The 20,007-nt window shown below is 39.3% G+C and overlaps 1 protein-coding gene across 3 annotated transcripts; it reads right to left on the bottom strand.

Annotated features, from left to right (window-relative positions):
• Positions 1-133: 133 nt before the first annotated feature.
• mmp23bb (matrix metallopeptidase 23bb) lies at positions 134-18,344 on the bottom strand. Of its 3 annotated transcripts, none has more exons than XM_047822514.1 (8): positions 17,977-18,342; positions 13,490-13,599; positions 10,997-11,136; positions 10,032-10,199; positions 9,044-9,208; positions 5,271-5,381; positions 5,069-5,195; positions 134-2,524 (listed from the first exon to the last, which is right to left on the bottom strand). In XM_047822514.1, exons 1-8 carry the CDS (start codon positions 18,061-18,063, stop codon positions 2,329-2,331), a joined length of 1,104 nt encoding a protein of 367 aa, XP_047678470.1. In that variant the 5' UTR covers positions 18,064-18,342; the 3' UTR covers positions 134-2,328. The 3 variants fall into 3 exon arrangements, with proteins under 3 accessions (XP_047678470.1, XP_047678472.1, XP_047678471.1); XM_047822515.1 differs by lacking the exon at positions 134-2,524 and adding an exon at positions 4,790-4,929 and having other exon boundaries at positions 17,977-18,344; XM_047822516.1 differs by lacking the exons at positions 13,490-13,599; positions 17,977-18,342 and adding an exon at positions 11,307-11,415.
• Positions 18,345-20,007: the final 1,663 nt, after the last annotated feature.

Genomic DNA, 20,007 nt, shown 5'->3' with positions numbered 1-20,007 from the left:
TTGTCCTGACTTTAATTACATGTAATTACTGAATTCAACATACTTTTTCCCCAAAAAGTTAACAAAAAAGTTTATTTCTTAGATTTGGTTTGGAGCCACGATGCTCCTGTTACACACTTCATACAGGGCCGAGTTGTTCAGTGTACACATTTCAGAGCTGAAATGCAGATTGACTTTTTTTATAGCACATAGTACGGTCTCTTTATGTAAGGATCAGACTTGGGTAGGGGGCGTCTTCATTCACTAAATAAGATGCATAGCTCCTATACAAAAAGTCATACATTTCATACACTACATTACACTTGTTATAAGGGGAAACTTGTATTTTTTCCCCCAAACTATTCCAATAGGATTCTCACTGACTGTGTTGGCAAAAAGGCATCTGAACACAGTGCTGCAATATGGCACAGATCCTGGAATCCCAGGCCCACCAAGCTACCCCTGCTGGGCCCCTGAACAAGGCCCTTAACCCTCAATTGCTCAGCTGTATAAAATCAGATAAAATGTAAGTCATTCTGTATAAAGGTGTCTGCTAAATGCTGTAAGTGTGTGTACAGTATTGTACTGTATTTATGCAGACACTTGGAATGCAGAAGTAATAGAATAAAAACCCTCTGACACGATGACTCTTCCAGCATGAATATAATCAGTTGAATCTTTTTTCCTCAAAATAGAACGGTTCTGTCGATGACAAATTCTTACGTGTCCAAGTCTGCAGATGGATGAACGAAGGCACTGATTTCAGCTCTGCAGCATCTGTCTTTGCACATCGGCAGACCATTTGTAGCTTAGTAGCACACTCATTTTAGATTTCAGCATGGTAGTCTTACAGCATGAAATAAATCCAGCAGACGGTTGATCTGTTCGATGCTTGTTGTGTAGCATTTCTAAGAAATTCCTAACTACAGAGTCATTTGTTTTAGAATGGTCATGAAACAAAATAATAATCTAGTACTTAATAAATATATGCAGTCACTTCTATAAACCACTAACAATCTTGTGGTTGAATGTGATTGGGCTGAAATCCCCACAGCCACACAACAAAATCTAGATGGAAAAGCTCCTGGAAGTGAAGAGCTTATTTTAACAGCAAAGCTGGAATAAATCTGGAAATGAATATTCGATAGTCACACGTGGGTTTGATGAAGAGGTGTCCAAAAATGTTTAGCCATTTAGTGTATTTAAGAACTTTAACCAGTTTGGAGTTACTGAGCCACCTGAATGTTTTTGGTGAAGGATAGTGAGCAGAACATGTTAACAGTCATTGTGAAGATCTTAGCTCAGGATCAAAACCTGGGCCCTGGATCTGTGAGGTGTTAAGACTACCTGCAGCTCCAAACAGGCTGACGACAATAAAGTAAATAATTACAGTGATTTACAGTAATTATACATTTACAAACTGATCTATATGGCAACCTTGTGTCTCTTGTTTCGGGATGTCGTGGATCTGCGGCTTATTCGCACTCGTTCACACATAGCGGACTTCAGAAACGTTACTGGCATATTATTTGGACGTTGGAGGAAACCTGTGGACCCAGAGGAAACCAGGTAAAACATCACCTGTGCTCAGGACTGAACTGGTGACCTGTAGCTGTGAGGTGAATGTGATATTAATAAACAAATATATGTTTATGATGCATTCATTTAATTACAAGTTAAAAAAAAAAGAAGGTGCAGTTGTGGCAGCTGCTTTGTTGCCCCCATAATAGATGACTGAACCTGTTTTAATATAGATATTATAATATATATATAAAAGTGCGGATGTTCTTTATAGAGATAAAGTCCGATTCAGTACTAGCTTCTATCACAGTATTTTCTTTTCTGTATCTCCTTGTTTTTTTTCTCACTGAGTACAGCCTTCGTGTTTACTGCTAGTTTTCTAATAAACCTAAAAAGGTCAACTGTAATATAAAGGAGAAACAATCAGGCTGCATGTAGCACAAACACACTGGAGCCACTTTGAGACATGGTACCAAGCTGTTTTGCGTGACGTCTCTTTAAAAATATAAAGAATTTCTAAAATGCTATCCCATAATACTATCTTAGGTCACTAACCTCACGTCATGGGCTTGATAGCATAAAAACGACTTTTTTGCAAAATTGCTGTTCAGCAATAAAACGCAGTAATAAATCAATAATGTGCATCCTTATAAAAAAAAGCTCTAAATGCGTCTGTTTCTATCGTACAGCCGTTGTGTCGCAGCTTGAGTCATGGTCTTGGTCCATGATATCCTTCACTGAGAGACTCTGAATGTGAGGTAATGAGTCGTTCTGAGTGGCCAAAAGTACAGGAGGTAGTGTAATAGCTTCTCCAACACTATATGACCATCAACTGTTGTTCGAGGGACTCTCCGGTTTCAGCCTGATAGCCCACGAGTTAGCTGAAATGATGCTGCCGCGCCGGTGGATCTGGCAGGTGTACGTCCCCTCGTTGAATTCGTTAGCCACGATGCGAAGATTGCGATCTTTGATGGAAATGTAGCCAGGGATGGAGGTCAGCAACTGTTCTCCATCCTTATACCACCTGAAGAACGGAAGATCACGCTAATATTAGAGCTCTCTTTAGATTATGCCACAAAAAACATGCATAACATATTTCTAACTTTATTATTTACAAGTTAAAAAAAACAACAACGAAATATCTTCACCCTCATTTAAAAATTCACCGAGGTATGAATATTCATGAGATGCAAATTGGAATGGAAACGCCTCCATTTTCATGTTATTGCAGCCGTCTGCCTTTCCCTCACTGCCACAGTTATGCTAAGCTACGCTACGAAGTGCTAACAAAAAAAAAACACAAAAACAAGGGGCCACATTGGGGAACTCGTACCATGTAAAACTGAATCTCTGAGCTCTGGAAGAAGACATTTTTTTCACAAGTGTAATTGTAAAAGAATTAAACATGTATTTCTCATCACTGCTTATTGATGCTGTGGAACTATAGTGTATTGCTGACTACATGCTATTGAATGCCTGATTCTGATTGGCCAGGCTAGCTGTAGATTACATTTAAAATGAACGTTTTTTGGAAGGAGATTTTTGAAACAAGTCTCTAAGTTTTTGGACACAGAATTTTTCCTCAAGATAGATTAAACTGTTTTATACTGGGAGGAGACGGATGACATTGAGGGAATGACCAGATTTTCCACCACAAAATGTAACTTAAATAAATACTGTAAAGGAGGAAATGGTGGCTTAGCGGTTAACACATTTGCATGTTCTTCCCATGCTTTAAATGTTTCCTTCCTCAGCCCAAAGACATGCATTGTAGATTGATTGACATCACTGGATTGTCCATGGTGTGTGATTTTGTGTGTGTGTGTGTGTGTGTGTGTGTGTGTGTGTGTGTGTGTGTGTGTGTGTGTGTGTGTGTGCTCTGTCCTCAGGGGTGGACTCCAGGCTTCCTGTAGGATAAGTGCTACAGAAAAGGGATGAATGGATGAAATGAATAATGAATAAAAAACAAAAAAGTATGTATGAGATACAATAATTGATCATGGTGATAACAGAAACTTACAGGAGGCCACATCACACCAACCTGTTGGTGATCATTTTTCTACAACAGAACACAAAGTCATGTTTCGTTCCTCACCTAAGCATGTTTTATCTGAAGTGTGTGCACTACCTGACTTTTGGAGGCACTTTCGTGTTTTTGGTCCCGCAGCGAAAGCCCACTACTTTTCCCCTCACATATAATGTTAGCTTGCTGCTAGTAAACTAGCTTGGACAGGAGTGGTGTTGGTTTGTAGTGTAAAACAGAGGAAATTTAACATCTACTTTACTATCTGACATCTATAAACATTTGTCCCACTTCTTTCTTTCTTTGGTACTTTGTTTTATTTTTATTAGAAAGTAATTAAACTCTTGATTTTGTTAGCTTAGCCCTCACACAACACACTATCTGCTACTGTATATAGAGCTAGTTTAGACGACAAACACTCATACACACTGGCAGGGCTGTCAAGTGTCACGCATTGAGAGTGACAGTCACTCATTTTGGTCTTTTGTCACGCTCTCCCGTCACACATTGACGTATTTCTCACGCAGAAAAACTTTTTGACTATTTATCATATATTTAATAAGCCGCAGCACCCAAAATGTATCAGTCCGCACCGCTGTCTCTGTGGAACTGGGCAGGAATCAAAGCGCAGGCATTTACTAAATTCCAAGGGTTTCGTTACCACGACGCCTGACACTTATCAGCCAATCAAAAAAAAAAAAGCCAATCAGAAAATAGCACTGTTGTATATGGGTAAGATTTAAACTTGTATATGGGTAAGATTTAACACAACAACCAATTAAAAAAAACATTCATTAGCGAGGATATTTTCGATGGTTAGTTTGAACAAAACCTCAACACGAAACAGTTTGTCTCTGGAAGGGACATTGTCCTCAATCATGACTAAAAATGACTGGGCTTGAGCTGAACTGTTTTATATGGGAGCAACAAATACTTACAATGAAAACCAGTAAATAATCTCTCTCTCTCTCTCTCTCTCTCTCTCTCTCTCACACACACACACACACACACACACACACACACACACACACACACACACACACACACACACACACACACACACACACACACACACAAACATTAATAAATGGAAATTATATTTATTAAATTAAATTGCAGTCAGTGATCCTTGCCAAATAAAACAACTCCCCCATTATTGTTGTTTTTTTTTTGTTTTTTTAAGAAGAGAGATGTCACGCTTGCCTGTCTTCAAAACATGAAAGCCCTGCACTGGGAAGTCTTGCCTCCTTGTACTATAGTGTAAGTTCTGTACAATTTTAGCTCTCGACTACTCTCAGATTTGCCCTTTGTGAATGTTTTCCCTTGATCGTGTTTTTACCTTTTGTCCTTTTGAGCAACTGCCATTTAATTTGAATCTGAATCAATAAACGAACGAAAGCTTTTACCTAAGATAAAAACATATGTAAATGTAATTAGAGTTGGATTATCTGGATAATACAGATAAAACACTTTTAGAATTTCAGTAAAAATGTTAAATATGACTTTTTCCACCTAAGCATGTTTTATCTGAAGTGTGTGCACTACCTGACTTTTGGAGGCACTTTCGTGTTTTTGGTCCCGCAGCGAAAGCCCACTACTTTTCCCCGAGGCACCATCTTGATCTTGACGTTGGCAGGAGGAGGAGTTGGAGTAGACCCAGCTTCCGGGGGCTCTGAAGTGCACACAAGTCTCTTATACTCCCAAAATGCTTTTATACTCTAAAAATACTCTGAAATCAGCATCTCACCATAACACAGGTCGCAGCGCTGAGGGCAGTGTTTCTTCATGAAACTCCGTCTACTCTCACAGAAACCTAACCGCGCCCAGGGGTCACACACACGCTTCTTATCCAAGCAGCCTAAAAACACACGCATGCATTGTATTTATACTTATGTGGATCAGTGTTCACAGAAGAATGGGAGCCTGAGAAACAGATAAAAATGTGAAAGAACGTTCACAAAATATCAGTGCAGCTAGTCGACCTGTGCTCAAACTGAATTCCTGTATATATATTTTAACCATGTATAGTTCCACTAGTTATGCTGGAACATCTGCAAGATAAATTGGGTCCAATTCAATCCATTTGGTCTAAGTATTAAATTGTGTCTAGTTGTAATCTCCATACAAATACACAAATACACTTTAATGCTATACTATGGACACATGCCATTATCCACAGCATCTTACATTTATCTCATTTTATACAACTGAGCATGTACAGGTGCCTACATCGGTAGGTTGATGGACTGCTGATTGAAAGATTGTGAGCTTAAATCACAGAACTAACACCTTCAACACTGAGCTACCACTTCCCAAATATTACACAACTACTTGTCATGGATGGCTTGGACAATTCCCTGCTGGAATTGCTGATGTTCTAAAAAATGTGTTTGACCGACCCGTATCCCATTCCTGCCTCTGCACACCCGTTTCTTACAGTATGTTTTGCTTTTGCCTCTCCTACACTGCTCCGGGTGTGTGTTCACTGCTGTGTGTGTGTTCACTGCTGTGTGTGTGTTCACTGCTGTGTATGTGTTCACTGCTGTGTATGTGTTCACTGCTGTGTATGTGTTCACTGCTGTGTATGTGTTCACTGCTGTGTGTGTGTTCACTGCTGTGTATGTGTTCACTGCTGTGTATGTGTTCACTGCTGTGTGTGTGTTCACTGCTGTGTGTGTTTTCACTGCTGTGTGTGTTTTCACTGCTGTGTGTGTGTTCACTGCTGTGTATGTGTTCACTGCTGTGTGTGTTCACTGCTGTGTGTGTTCACTGCTGTGTGTGTGTTCACTGCTGTGTGTGTGTTCACTGCTGTGTGTGTGTTCACTGCTGTGTATGTGTTCACTGCTGTGTGTGTGTGTTCACTGCTGTGTGTGTGTGTGTTCACTGCTGTGTGTGTGTGTGTTCAATGCTGTGTGTGTGTGTTCACTGCTGTGTGTGTGTGTTCACTGCTGTGTGTGTGTGTTCACTGCTGTGTGTGTGTTCACTGCTGTGTGTGTGTGTTCACTGCTGTGTGTGTGTTCACTGCTGTGTGTGTGTGTTCACTGCTGTGTATGTGTTCACTGCTGTGTGTGTTCACTGCTGTGTGTGTTCACTGCTGTGTGTGTTCACTGCTGTGTGTGTGTTCACTGCTGTGTATGTGTTCACTGCTGTGTGTGTGTGTTCACTGCTGTGTGTGTGTGTTCACTGCTGTGTGTGTGTTCACTGCTGTGTGTGTGTGTTCACTGCTGTGTGTGTGTGTGTTCACTGCTGAGTGTGTGTTCACTGCTGTGTGTGTGTGTTCACTGCTGTGTGTGTGTTCACTGCTGTGTGTGTGTTCACTGCTGTGTGTGTGTGTTCACTAGTGTGTATGTGCACTTTGGATGGGTCAAATGCGGAGAACGAATTCTGAGTATGGTTCACCGTACTTAGCCGTATGTCATGTCATGTCACTTTTTTTATTTATACCTGCTGTCTTGTGTGTTTCTACAGAGTCCTTGTCTCTTGTTACCTCATTTTGTTCTCTATTTTATGTTTAGGCTTTCGTTTCCCTGTATCCTGTTTTGTATTTTTGTTGCTTAGTTATTTCCCAGGGAACCTATAGATGAAAATTCTTAGTGTAAAGAGTTGCTCAATAGAAATTCTTAGAAATGTGAGTGTTTCCCCTTAAAACTAAAGATCCTAGTAAAGATAAAGGTTATTCATGAAGCATCTTTAACCCTTAAAGATCTTACAAGAGCTCATAAGGTCAACAAGTGTTAGGAGCTTTTAAGAGGCTTAAGATTTGCTTTATCAGAGGAGAAAATGGACGAAACGTGAAGAGGGAGAAGAAATGTGTTGTATATAATATTTAACAATGATAGTGAGTTAATAAGATGATACAGATTAGATTGTGAAGAGATTATTTTTGTGACCAATCATATTAGGGATATATATGTGTATAACATCACACAGCACAGAAATGCGTATATATTTACAGATACACTAACATCTCTGACACAGTGCCGAAACGCCATAGCAGCAGAAATTAGATCATTTGGCTCTATGACATTTCTGTGCTGTAATGTTGGAGATTTTAGGACTCTCTCCAGTTGTAGTTTTCCTCCTCCTTCCACTAGCTCACACATTCTTCCTGAAATATTTGTTTAAAAGCCAGATGTCACATCATTTTTATTAGATCAGGACTGAGAGTCTCTTCAGCTTGTTCTACCGTTGATGTTCTTTTTAGTTGTGGATTGTTGCCTTAATTCTGGGTACATCCATATTTCATTTCAATTTTTAACTATTAGAAATAAGCTGTCAGGATTTAGCCTGGACTTTGTCCATGTGCTTTTGTTTACGTTCGTGTTCACGTGTCTGCCCTGCCCTTGTCTATTCCTAACCGCCTCAGCACACCAGTCCCTTATGTGTCTAATTGTCTTTAGCATTTAGTCGATTCCTCATCCTTTGTTGTCTTTTGTTTTGTCTTTGTTCCTGTTTTGTTTTATTTAATTAATCAGTTTTTTGTTATCCTGCATCTGGATCTGTTTTTATCCCACCTTCCCTTACATTATATCACATCACATTATATCCCATAACATTATATCTTTATTACATATACAAAAATCCACCTCATTCACATTAATACACCGGCGACAGTATTTGAAATGCTCCTTCCTAATCATTGTCACATGGAATATGTTACATGGTATGGAACCGACAGCAAAGCAAGCTGTAAAATATTATACCATGAGGAGAGTAAAATCCCTGATATGACTGTAACAGTTGAATCTACACTCCAGCCTCACTTCTTAATAATCTCATTTTGTGCAACAAGCATTGGTGGGCCTTTTACTCTTGGTTAGTCCAAAACAATCCACCTTAGGAGGTTTGTTAACATTTGTTAATATGCTGTGGATGTCAAAAATTAAATCTTATATTGATGCCTTTTTATTATTAAAATACAGAGGAGCTTAGCCTTGCTATCCCACTTAACTCAGCTGCCCCTGAAGGAGGACCACCATTTCTAACACTATTTCCTGGCTACATATCAGAACCTTATTTCCTGTCTGTAATAGATTTGGTTAATGTTCTTGTAAGTATTTCATTGTTCTTTAGTATTTCAGACATCTCTGGTTTTCGGTAGTTCTCTGTTTATTTTGGTTCACATCTGGGTTTGATGGCTAGTCTACAGACCTTATTGTATTTATTCACCCTCTGTTGTAAATAAAACACCCTGCAAATGTGTCAACCTCCTGTATTAGGCTCTCCTTAGTACTACACTGGCCCCTCAGTGAACTGGCCTGTTGCCAGGATGAACTTCGTGGGCTTACTATACAGCAAGAAAACACACAGAAGACCACACACAGATTTTCTTTGTGTTTGTCTTTCCTGCTTGTGGTTAAGGCCCTGCACAAATCAGGAGAAGGCTAGAAGTACAAATCCTAGAATTTCTCTAGCCTTTTCATCCTCAGCTGATTTCCATAGTGACTCACTACCATCTTTGAACAGAAAAAAGATGACAAAATGTAAATATAAATGATCTATAGCCGAATCCTGGTTTACCGTAAAGACGCTGAATCCCCCAGATGTCATCCTTAGCGATGTCCCTCTGCCCCGTGTACGTGGCATTGGGGTGCATCAGAGCGTTGGGGTCACGTGAATGCCACAGGCCGAGAGCGTGACCGATCTCATGGGCTGCTACCTGAACCAGGTCATTTAGCCATACACCTGTGCATGAAGGAATAGATAGATAGATAGATAGATAGATAGATAGATAGATAGATAGATAGATAGATAGATAGATAGATAGATAGATAGATAGATAGATAGATAGTTGATAGATAGATAGATAGATAGATAGATAGATAGATAGATAGATAGATAGATAGATAGATAGATAGTTGATAGATAGATAGATAGATAGATAGATAGATAGTTGATAGATAGATAGATAGATAGATAGATAGATAGATAGATAGATAGATAGATAGATAGATAGATAGATAGATAGATAGATAGATAGATAGATAGATAGATAGATAGATAGATAGAGAGCAGACAGACAGACAGACAGACAGACAGACAGACAGACAGACAGACAGACAGACAGATAGATAGATAGATAGATAGATAGATAGATAGATAGATAGATAGATAGATAGATAGATAAAAAGTAGTCCTGTAGCATGAAACCAGAAATATGACCACAATATGCCTACATTTCTATTTACCACTGAAACAAAGTAATAAATCAATAATATATATGTTTATACATATATGTGGGATATATGGGACATTTTAAACTAGGAAACAGCCTGTGTAATATCTCTTAGTGAGAACCTTAACTCAGATCTACTCAGCTCTGTTCTAGGTTTTAAAAAAAAGTATTCCATCATCTAATATGTCTAAGAGCTGGACCCATGTCCACCCATGTGTCTCTGCATGGACCGCATCCATAAAATCTTCCACCAAATCAAACAGTGTACCAGTATGCACAAACCATCACAAAGTAATGATCCACTTACACTAAATCATCATTTTTCATGCGTACCCTGTTTCCAGCTGAAACGAGACTTGCCCAGGATCCAGAACTCGTGGTTGTCAAAGTGGATCTCCCCCCTCGGGGGCAGGAAGGCATGAGCCAGCTCTCCGTTCAGCCCATCAAAGCAGGGGTGCAGCGGAGACCACCAGCAGTCTGTGTGATTAAACGTGTAGAAACCTGTGTAGAAACACATCTGGAGTTTATTTATAGTACATTATGGAAAAAGTCTCTTAAGGTATTAAATGAGAACATTTGGATCAGGATTCTCAAGCACATACAACCTGCTTCCTATTGTTAGTTTAGAGATTGGTAAACAAGCTCAAGCATGTTAGCACTAATGCTAAAAACAAAACAAAATCACACTGAAGATCAGTCACTGAATTCTCAAAATTAGTGCAGATTTGGGCCGAGACGTGTCCTGTGACGTCATCACAGCACGTCTTCAGTCAAAGCCCTCTTCGAGTCGTGTGTGTGTCGAATACAAGTACAGCTAAAGTGGAAAGTAGTTATGAGTACAGAGTCATTAATTGGAGTTTAAAAGAAGAATCCTGTGCTTGCAAGTTCACCAATTCAAGTAGTTTTCCCCACTTCAATCGTCAACTAATCCCAAGCCATCAAAATCCAGCAGGGACCTCTTTAGTCCTCCTGTATTTAATTAGCCAGGACATGTTTGGTATTTAGCATTAATAATAAGTTATCTTTCATCACAAATTATTGCTCCACAAATGAGCTAATCCTGTTTCACACGTACAGTTTAAACGTAATTATTATTAAATATTCTTGCTAGTTTTTTTTTGTTAGCCTGTTTAAATACCACGATGAAGTCAGCTAAGGTTTTGCTCATCCTCGGTGCATTGTTTAAAATCTTGAAGGATAAACGATCTCCTTCAGAAGATGAAGACCAGCAACAGTTTCAGAAATAGTACATAAGTAGTGGAGTTCGAGCTGCATTACAGATTGCCCACACAACTCACCAATAATGATATCAGCACTCTTGTTAGGGCTGGTAATTTCTGTAAAGGTCAGAGGTGAGACGTCGCTCCATTTGGTGAAGGCGATACTGATGGCTTTACGGGTGTCGTCTTTGTTCAGCGTGTTGGGGAACGTTGTGATCCTTGAAGAAAAAAAACATCATTGATTCGGGTTAAAATAAATTCAGGACACACACACACACACACACACACACACACACACACACACACACACACACACACACACACACACACACACAGACTCTTATAAGCTGCATGTGATGTTATTTTTCATGAAGATCCCATTTTTTACCTCATCAAAGTTTATAGTCCTACAGGATACCTGCGTCACTGCTGAAAAAAGCAGGATAAAGCTAAATGTGTTGTTTCCCACTGTTTCCCAGACTAAAACATTGGCTGTGGGACATTTTTTAACTTGCCTAAGAGAAATAATTTACAGAGGACACTCCTTCATACAGACACCAGGAAAATAATTTACCCTTTGTATTAGTCTCAGGAGTGACACTGATGTAAGACGGCAAGCCAACATAGCTTGGAGTTTTTCATCTGTCATTGATTTTAAAAGACTTACATTTACATTTACATCATTTAGCAGACATTCTTATCCAGAGTGACTTACATTTTTATTTCAGTTTATACACGTGAGCAATTGAGGGTTAAGGGCCTTGCTCAGGGGCCCTGCAGTGGCAACTTGGTGCACCTGGGATTCGAACCGTTGACCTTTCCGATGAGTAGTCGAACACCTTAACCACTGAGCTACCACATCCCTACACTTGATTACTATCACTTGTTTCTGTCCTCATCTAATGGAATCTCTTATAGTAAAAAAATATCTATTTAGTCATTTCTGTCCAAAAATGTGTGTTGTTTGCTGCAAGTGTAACACAGTGTTACTATCTAGGTCTGTACATGTTTACTGCTTCAAATATCAGTATCTGTGTCTATATATGTATATATATATATTTCTAAGCCTCAATCACTGATAGAGCCCAAAGTTAGAAATGCAAGCATCCTAGTGTCATCTACAAACCGCTGGCTGAACGTCTGATGAATAAAGCACAAAAAATTGCAATATTTCAACATTGAATTAAATTGAGTTTTGAACTCGTCATCTGATTGGTTGGATCAGGATTTCCTTATGGAAGAAGGAAGCTGTTGTGTTTACATCAGTGACTATAAGGTCTGACTGCACATGATGTGTGACTTCTGGCTCGGAGGGATTCTTAACCTGAGCTAAATCGCCCGAGTTCATAATTTGAATGAAAGAACGACGCAAATATTTGCCATAGCGCCACATTCATGACATTTGCTTGTTTCCTGTTATTTTGTATCTGATACACTCATTTGTTCTCGCATAAGGATCCTTAATCTCACATGTACTGTGAAACTTTCTTTAAGCCTTGTTATAAAATAAACTGTGACTCTCCTAGTCATATAGTTTGGTCAAACACACTCCTGAGTGTGGATGAGGATGAGGTTCCCTTTTGAGTCTGGTTCCTCTCAAGGTTCCTCTCTTCCATCTAAGGGAGTTTTACCTCACCACAGTCGCCTCACTCACCTCAGGCTTCATCATTAGTTCAACAGTATTTGTATCCATTTAAAACTCACTTATTCCAGGTAACTTACTCGTATTCAGTTACAAGCCTGTTCTCCATTCCACTAATGACGAGTTGAAGAAAATCCTACATTACTATACATTCGGTTTCCTAGCAGACTTGATCTCGCTACTGCTGTTCTCTCCTTAAGTTAAATGAAACCTTTATGTTTACTTTAATCCTTCCTGTTGTAAATAAGCACCGGTCGGCTGTGGCGTCTGGCAGTTAGTGTGAATCACGTCGACAATCAATAATCAGTGCATCATGTTGTGAGCGATTATCCAAGCTGCCCTTTCACACCCTGTAAATAAACATTATAGGTTAATGTGTGCTTTCATTTGAAACTTTTCTATGAGTCTGAAGGTTTATGTGAGGGTTAAGAAGCACCTCTTCTCTGTCTCAGGTTTCTTAATGAAGAGGAAACAGCAGCATTAACTGGATGAAGACAAAGACACTGACAAAATACATTTTCTCTCCTGGGTTATTGTTTTATATTATATGTGATTAGATATTGAGGGCAATGTCATCCATCCATCCACTCATCTATCCACTCATCTATCCACTCATCCTTCCTTCCCTCCTAACCCGCCTGCCCTCCTTCCTCCCTCCCTCCCTCCCTTCCTCACTCACTCCCTCCCTCCCTCCCTTCCTTCCTTCCTTCCTCCCTTCCCTCCCTTCCTCCCTCCCTTCCTCCCTTCCTTCCTTCCCTCCCTTCCTTCCTTCCTTCCTTCCTTCCTTCCTTCCTTCCTTCCTTCCTTCCTTCCTCTCTTTCACTTTCATTCTTTTCTATCACCAACACATTTTACTGTTTGTTTAGTTTGTTAAATCTGTGCTTTTAAATTTCACTCCCTAACATTTCACAAACTCTCCTCCGTCTCACTTGTAGGTGATGTTGAAGTGCTCCCACTTGTAGCCCAGCGGGTTGATGGCGTAGCGTTTGGCTCGAACAGGTAAATCTCTCCGTCCTCCGCTCGCAGCCACACGACACTCCTTATGGCCAAAACACAACACAAACATAAATTATCACTCATTCATTTTAGTTCATTACTTCTTTAAAATGATAACACAATGTTCATAATCGTGCTTGTTGTTTGAATTGTTCATCTTTAGTTTTGCTCTGGAGCTTCAGACTAACGAGTCTATATACACTACTGTAGTTTATGTGACAGATTTGAGCATATGGAACAATCTAAAAACAAATATGAATGAAATAGAAAAATCCAGCAGTACAAACAAAGTACAAATTCTTAAAGCCCTCTGTGTCTACATTCATATGAGACATTAACCGTCACTGTGACATGACACTCAATGCTGATCATGGGCACAACCATAACAGACACAAATTAAATTTGATGGCTTTTTGGAAAAATACTAAATAATAAATATTTAAATCTAACTCTGTTAGCTCTGGTCCAAAACAACTGATCAACTAAATCTGCCTCTTTGTCTTCTTGACTTCTTAAAATGTAAGATGTACAGAAAAGGAATGCTGATAATATCGTGTACACAGGAGGATGAAAAGATCAACCAAAATAATTTGGCATTTTTGTGTCTATCAGCTGGAGTGCAGACTTCCAATAGCTGTGTTTGCTACTTGTGATATTCCCAAGTTCGAACTACAATTCTGCATTATTTCCGTCCCTCTATCCCTCTTTTTAGTGCTTTGAACACTCATCTGCTCAGTGGCAACCCTGTCTCTTTTATTATCTTAGGAAGGATCAGACCTGCACACCAGTCCTGCGGACGTCGGCTCCTGTTATTTAACAAGTCGTAACATTTTTAGCTAAACGTTCTACACAAACTACACAGCTGTGTGCTCTTACACATCTCACTGAAAATGCAATGCTAGATAGAGCTGTAGCTCTTACACGGAAGGGGTTAGAATACAGACCATACATAAAGTGCGAACCATGAAAGAGGCTTAAAGAAGCGAAGAGGGCGAAAGCGCTACAGAAAGGAAGAGATATAATGGCACTGAAATAATGCTGCCCAGATGTTGAACCCGAATCCCTACTGCAAGCCTCCGTCCTGCATCTCCTCAGTTTACCAGCTGCACATCTTTCAGCCAGAGCTGAAATATCTGTCACCCACATGTGAAGAGAAGTGCATTCACTCCTCCTCCTCCAAGTGACCTTTTCTTCACTCTTTTCATGTCATTTTCTCACACGATTCAAATCCATCCAAGAAAAGCTCCGGTCATGAAGAATCTTTGGTGAAAAACTTTATTAAAAACCACAGCAGGACTGGGAAGTAGGCCTTCGTAGACCATCAATGATTGTGTATTACACATAGTTCTTGATACTTTAGGAATTATTTGGTGCAGAGGATTACTTTAAAATGAAATTTTGTTGCAGAGATGCATGGCTTAATGAGACATAATCTGTTTTCAAACCCACTCATACAGCTTCACAGTTTATAAGTAAAAAAAATCTTTTTTTTGTAATTTTGTCTGGATTCTCTGCATGATGCAGAACTTTTTATAGTTTTTGTACTTTATCTCTGAAAGATTCAGTGTGATTGGCTCATGGCGGTTTTTAACATACAGGAAACACTTACAGTACAGACCAAAAGTTTGGACACACCTTCCAAAAGTTTGGACACATGACCCCAAACACACCTCTAGGCTGTGTAAGGGCTATTTAACCATGAAGGAGAGTGATGGGGTGCTGCGCCAGATGAACCGGCCTCCACAGTCACCGGACCTGAACCCAATCGAGATGGTTTGGGGTGAGCTGGACCGCAGAGTGAAGGCAAAAGGGCCAACAAGTGCTAAGCATCTCTGGGAACTCCTTCAAGACTGTTGGAAGACCATTTCAGGTGACGACCTCTTGAAGCTCATCAAGAGAATGCCAAGAGTGTGCAAAGCAAAAGGTGGCTACTTTGAAGAACCTAGAATATGACATATTTTCATTTGTTTCGAACTTTATTGTTATGTACATGTATAATTCCACATGTGTTAATTCATAGTTTTGATGCCTGCAGTGTGAATCTACAATTTTCATAGTCATGCAAATTAAGAAAACTCTTTGAATGAGAAGGTGTGTCCAAACTTTTGGTCTGTACTGTATGTGGACGAACCATCAGACTTATATGGTTCTTCCTCGAACTGTTGAAACAAATTTGGTAGCAAACAATTGTCTACAATGTCTTTGTATACCACAGCATTACAAAGAAGCCCAAACCAGTTCCACAGTTTAAAGCCCTGACTGAATATGTTGTCAAAAACTCTGAAGTCTACTCTTCCAACATCAGTGATCGACTTCATTAATGTTCTTTTGGCTGAACTGTCACAAATTCCCACAGCCATGCTCCAAATTCTATTCCAAAGCCTTCCTAGAAGAGTGGAGGCAAGCAGTGAGTAGATCTGGAATCAGATACTTAACACACACACAGTTGAATGATGGTCAAGTGTGCATAAATCTTTGTTCAGACACTGTACGATATCTATGAGAGTTGCACGTAGACAAAACCCCTCCTCGAATGTCATAAATTGACAAGCACACAGTTATACAGCGTGTTTGATAGAAAATTCTCCCAGCTCCCAAACCAGTATAACGAAATCGCTTCAAGCCTGTGTTCACAAGAAACATTTTGTGATCTGTCAGAAAATGCATTAATATCTATTGCTGTAGCACGTTTGCCTCTAACCTTGAGGATTGGGGGTTCTCCAGCTATTCCTGTTAGGTAGGTGTCAATACAACTAAATCCTTCATCTGCTTCCCATAGAGAAAGGTCTTCAATACCAACGTTTGTTTGCATGATCCTCAAACTGCCCTCTTAACGTCTCCTACTCGCAGCTCGTTTCTCTCAGGACAGCATGACTGCAGATCAGTACGACTGCAACTTATTGATTTTTCCCTGGGTTTTATGACACTAAATAATGAATCAACATATTGCTCCTGAGGTTTGAAGCAGCGAGTTACAATATGCTGATTTCAAAGAAGAGTTTATTAGTGTGCAAAATACATATCCATACACTGTGCACGGAGACGGCTAGCTAATTTACCGAGGTAAAATAACCCGACCTTGCTGAACCCTGAGTAAAAATTCCATCCTGAAAGATGTATATATTATAATGTTTGTGATGTGTTACCTGATTCCACTACTCTTTTTGTTTTTTGGCGCTGTTTTTTCCATGCACAGTTAGAGGTTATGTGTAGCACTGATATGGAACTAAAAAGGCAGAACGGAAAAAAATATTTCTACAACCTAAAACATAAGGGATAAGGACCAGGTTTCGCTCCTAGTTTCTTTTGTCACTCACCATTTTTAGATTTTCATCATGAGAAATTCAGAATAGAAACATCACACTGCAAGATCCAGAATGCAACGTGGCTATATGATGCAGCTTTCAGCTAGGCTAAGTTAGCAACCCATGAATATCCATGCACAAAGGCTCTGATGGTGTTGATGTGTTGGAGCAGAGTGTATAGATGAGGAGCTCAGAGACTGGACAGACTAAAAGACTAAAGCACTGCTGCATCACCATCTTTAGAGAAAGATCAATCCCATTGGGCTTTATCAGACAGCATTGTGGAAAATATAGCAAAACCTCAGCCATTTTTTTTAAAACTCACACTACATAAGATAAAGTCTGGTGTATATCCATTACTTTGCACCTTCTAGCAGCAGTTGTTATTTTATTTCATATTCTGTTAGCCTTATTTCAGAATAATGCAAGACAACTAATGAATATTAATGAATTTTGGGGCTCTATTGATGAATATTCACAAGTGGCAGGTGTTCTGCGGTAAAAAAAAATAATGGCAAAAAAAAGAACGGTGAAAAAGATTTTTTCCTCTGTAATAAATAAACGCCATGTGTATTACATGTCTACGTAACGCTTGCCAAACCAAAGATTTGTAATGCTCATTCTTAGTACTTACTTTTCTTTGAGCGATTTGCTTTGCTTTCATGTATAAGGTTTTCTATAGCAAGAAATACTATATTGCTATATTGTGGAAGTGTACAAATCAACTTATTTTGTAGAATTGTTCACCTTTGATCACAGATCTTTCTAACACCCCATCAGAGCTGATGGATTTGCTTAAATGTAAAGAAAGTAACCTGAGCTCTGATTATTGGGTAAGATTGTAGGGTAATCTTTTTTTTTTTAATGAAGAGGCTCAAAGCCAAAAAATAAATAAAAATAAAACAAAATAAAATAAAAGATTTGTTAAATAAACAGTGCATTGTGCTCTTGGAGGTCTATTTATTCTTTATCATCTAGACTGAATATAATCTTTGGATTATGTATTAGTTAAATATCAGGTGGCTCTTCATCACCATGTGATTAATTGCCTTAATGAGTTCATTAGTTAATGAATGAATGAATTAATGAACTAATTGACTGATTCATTTCCTTACCTGTTCTCTCCTCCAGATGTTGGCAGAAAACAGTTTCACCAACACCAACAGTGCCAGTGGTCCAATTCCTATCCAGATCCACCGCATCTCCAAAATAGAGACAATTACAATCTACTAGAGTAAATAATAGAATATTCTATTCCTCCATCCAAAATCCTGGGGCAAACCTGCAAAACTGTACATCCGAAAGACTAGAAGTATTTTCCTACACAAACACAAAACTTTCGCGTTGTAAAAATCCACCTTACTTCCCACTGAGACGACGTTATTCGCGTTTATTGTTGTTTTATTCGCACCCGAACTTTAAACCATGTGTCCGGGAGCGCTGAGATCTGGAGCTCTGTGCAGAGTGATTCACCAGTGAACCGACTCTTTGAAGGTGAATCGATTCGCACGGTTTCAAGTCAAGTCAAGCCAAGTCAAGTAGCTTTTATTGTCATTTCAACCATATATAGCTGTTGCAGTACACAGTGAAATGAGACGAGGTTTACATAGAACAAAGACAGAGCTAAGGACTTAGGTTAGAACATGTAATGAACAGTACATAAGCGCTTGGTGATTTAGCACCAAGATTTACGATTCTTGATGAACACACGAACTAACCATCTTTGGCTGCGCTTCCATTACATTTCCAGCATTTAGCAGACACCCTTATATCCTGAGCGACTTACGTTATCTCGTTTTTATACAAATGAGCAATTGATGGTTAAGGGCCTCACTCAGGGGCCCAACAGTGGCAGCTTGGTGGACGTGGGAATCAAACTCACAACCTTCCGATTGTTAGCCCAGCACCTCAAACACTAGGCCACCACATGCCCATTAGAAATAAATAACATATTTCACGATTTTTTAGAGCTGCAATAGCTATAAAATCAACCAGATATTAAGTCAAGATGACACCCAGTACATATGTCTATTCATATTTTTCCTAATATGAATTAAATTCTATGTATCCATTTACGACAGGCACAGATCAAGAGAAGACTTAACGTTTGCTAAAATAATTGCAGAGTGAGAAAATCCTTGATGCTGACTGCATTCTTGTTAAATCCCCCAAAGGATTTCTGTGATGGAAAGTCTGTGTAAATGTATAAATCTGAAAAGATTTTTATTTAGCCCTAGTTTGAGTGAGTGTCTCTGTTAGGTTCTTAGGTTCTTAAAACTGATTTACAAGAACACAAGGCTTAATAAGAGATCAGTAAGATTTCAGCTAGAAAAATCTTATCAACAGATTAGAAATATATTGTATATAAATTCAGCTATAACATTAAAATCACCTGTATACATTTGTGTAGGTCCTCCTTGTGCTGCTAAACAGCTCTGGTCCATGAAGGCATGGACTCCACAAGACATCTGCAGGTGTGTTGGTAGTATGTGGCACCAAGATACCAGCATAACATCTTTTCAGTTGTGAGTTGGAGCCTCTGTGGATCGGACTTGTTTTTCAGACTGGGGAATTTGTATGCAAAACAACGTGAACCTTTTTGACACATTTTGTCAGGAGTGTACTTGGTCTGTAGCACTGTTTAGGTAGTTGCTATGAGTCAAATTAACATCCTCATAAACCCCAGGACTTAAAGTTTCCATGCAGAACATTTCCCAGAGCATCAAACTCCCTCCACCAGCTTGCCTTCTTCCCACACTGCATCCTGGTGCTCTTCTCCCCAGGTAAGCAATGTATATATATATTTACATTGACAGCATTTGGCAGAAGCCATCATCCAGACTGACTTTACAGCAGTTCTGTATCAAGTCAAGTCAAGAAGCTTTTAATGTCTTTCAACCCTATATATCTGACTCAGTAAATATTGAAATGAGACAACGTTTCTCTAGGACCAGGATGCTACATAGAACATAGACAGAGCTAAGTATGTTAATTGGTGAAGACTCTTATCAATGAATACATTAATACTGGTTCACTTGGTCACTGGCTAAGAATACAATCACCATTAATACTAGGTAATATAGGTAATATAGCAAGAAAAGTACACAGCAAGACAGCAAGCTGTAATGTACCGTGTATACTGAAAC

Source organism: Tachysurus fulvidraco, chromosome 13 (assembly GCF_022655615.1).
Source record: "Tachysurus fulvidraco isolate hzauxx_2018 chromosome 13, HZAU_PFXX_2.0, whole genome shotgun sequence".
Taxonomy (NCBI): Eukaryota; Metazoa; Chordata; class Actinopteri; order Siluriformes; family Bagridae; genus Tachysurus; species Tachysurus fulvidraco.
This window is presented reverse-complemented; position numbering and strand designations above follow the sequence as displayed.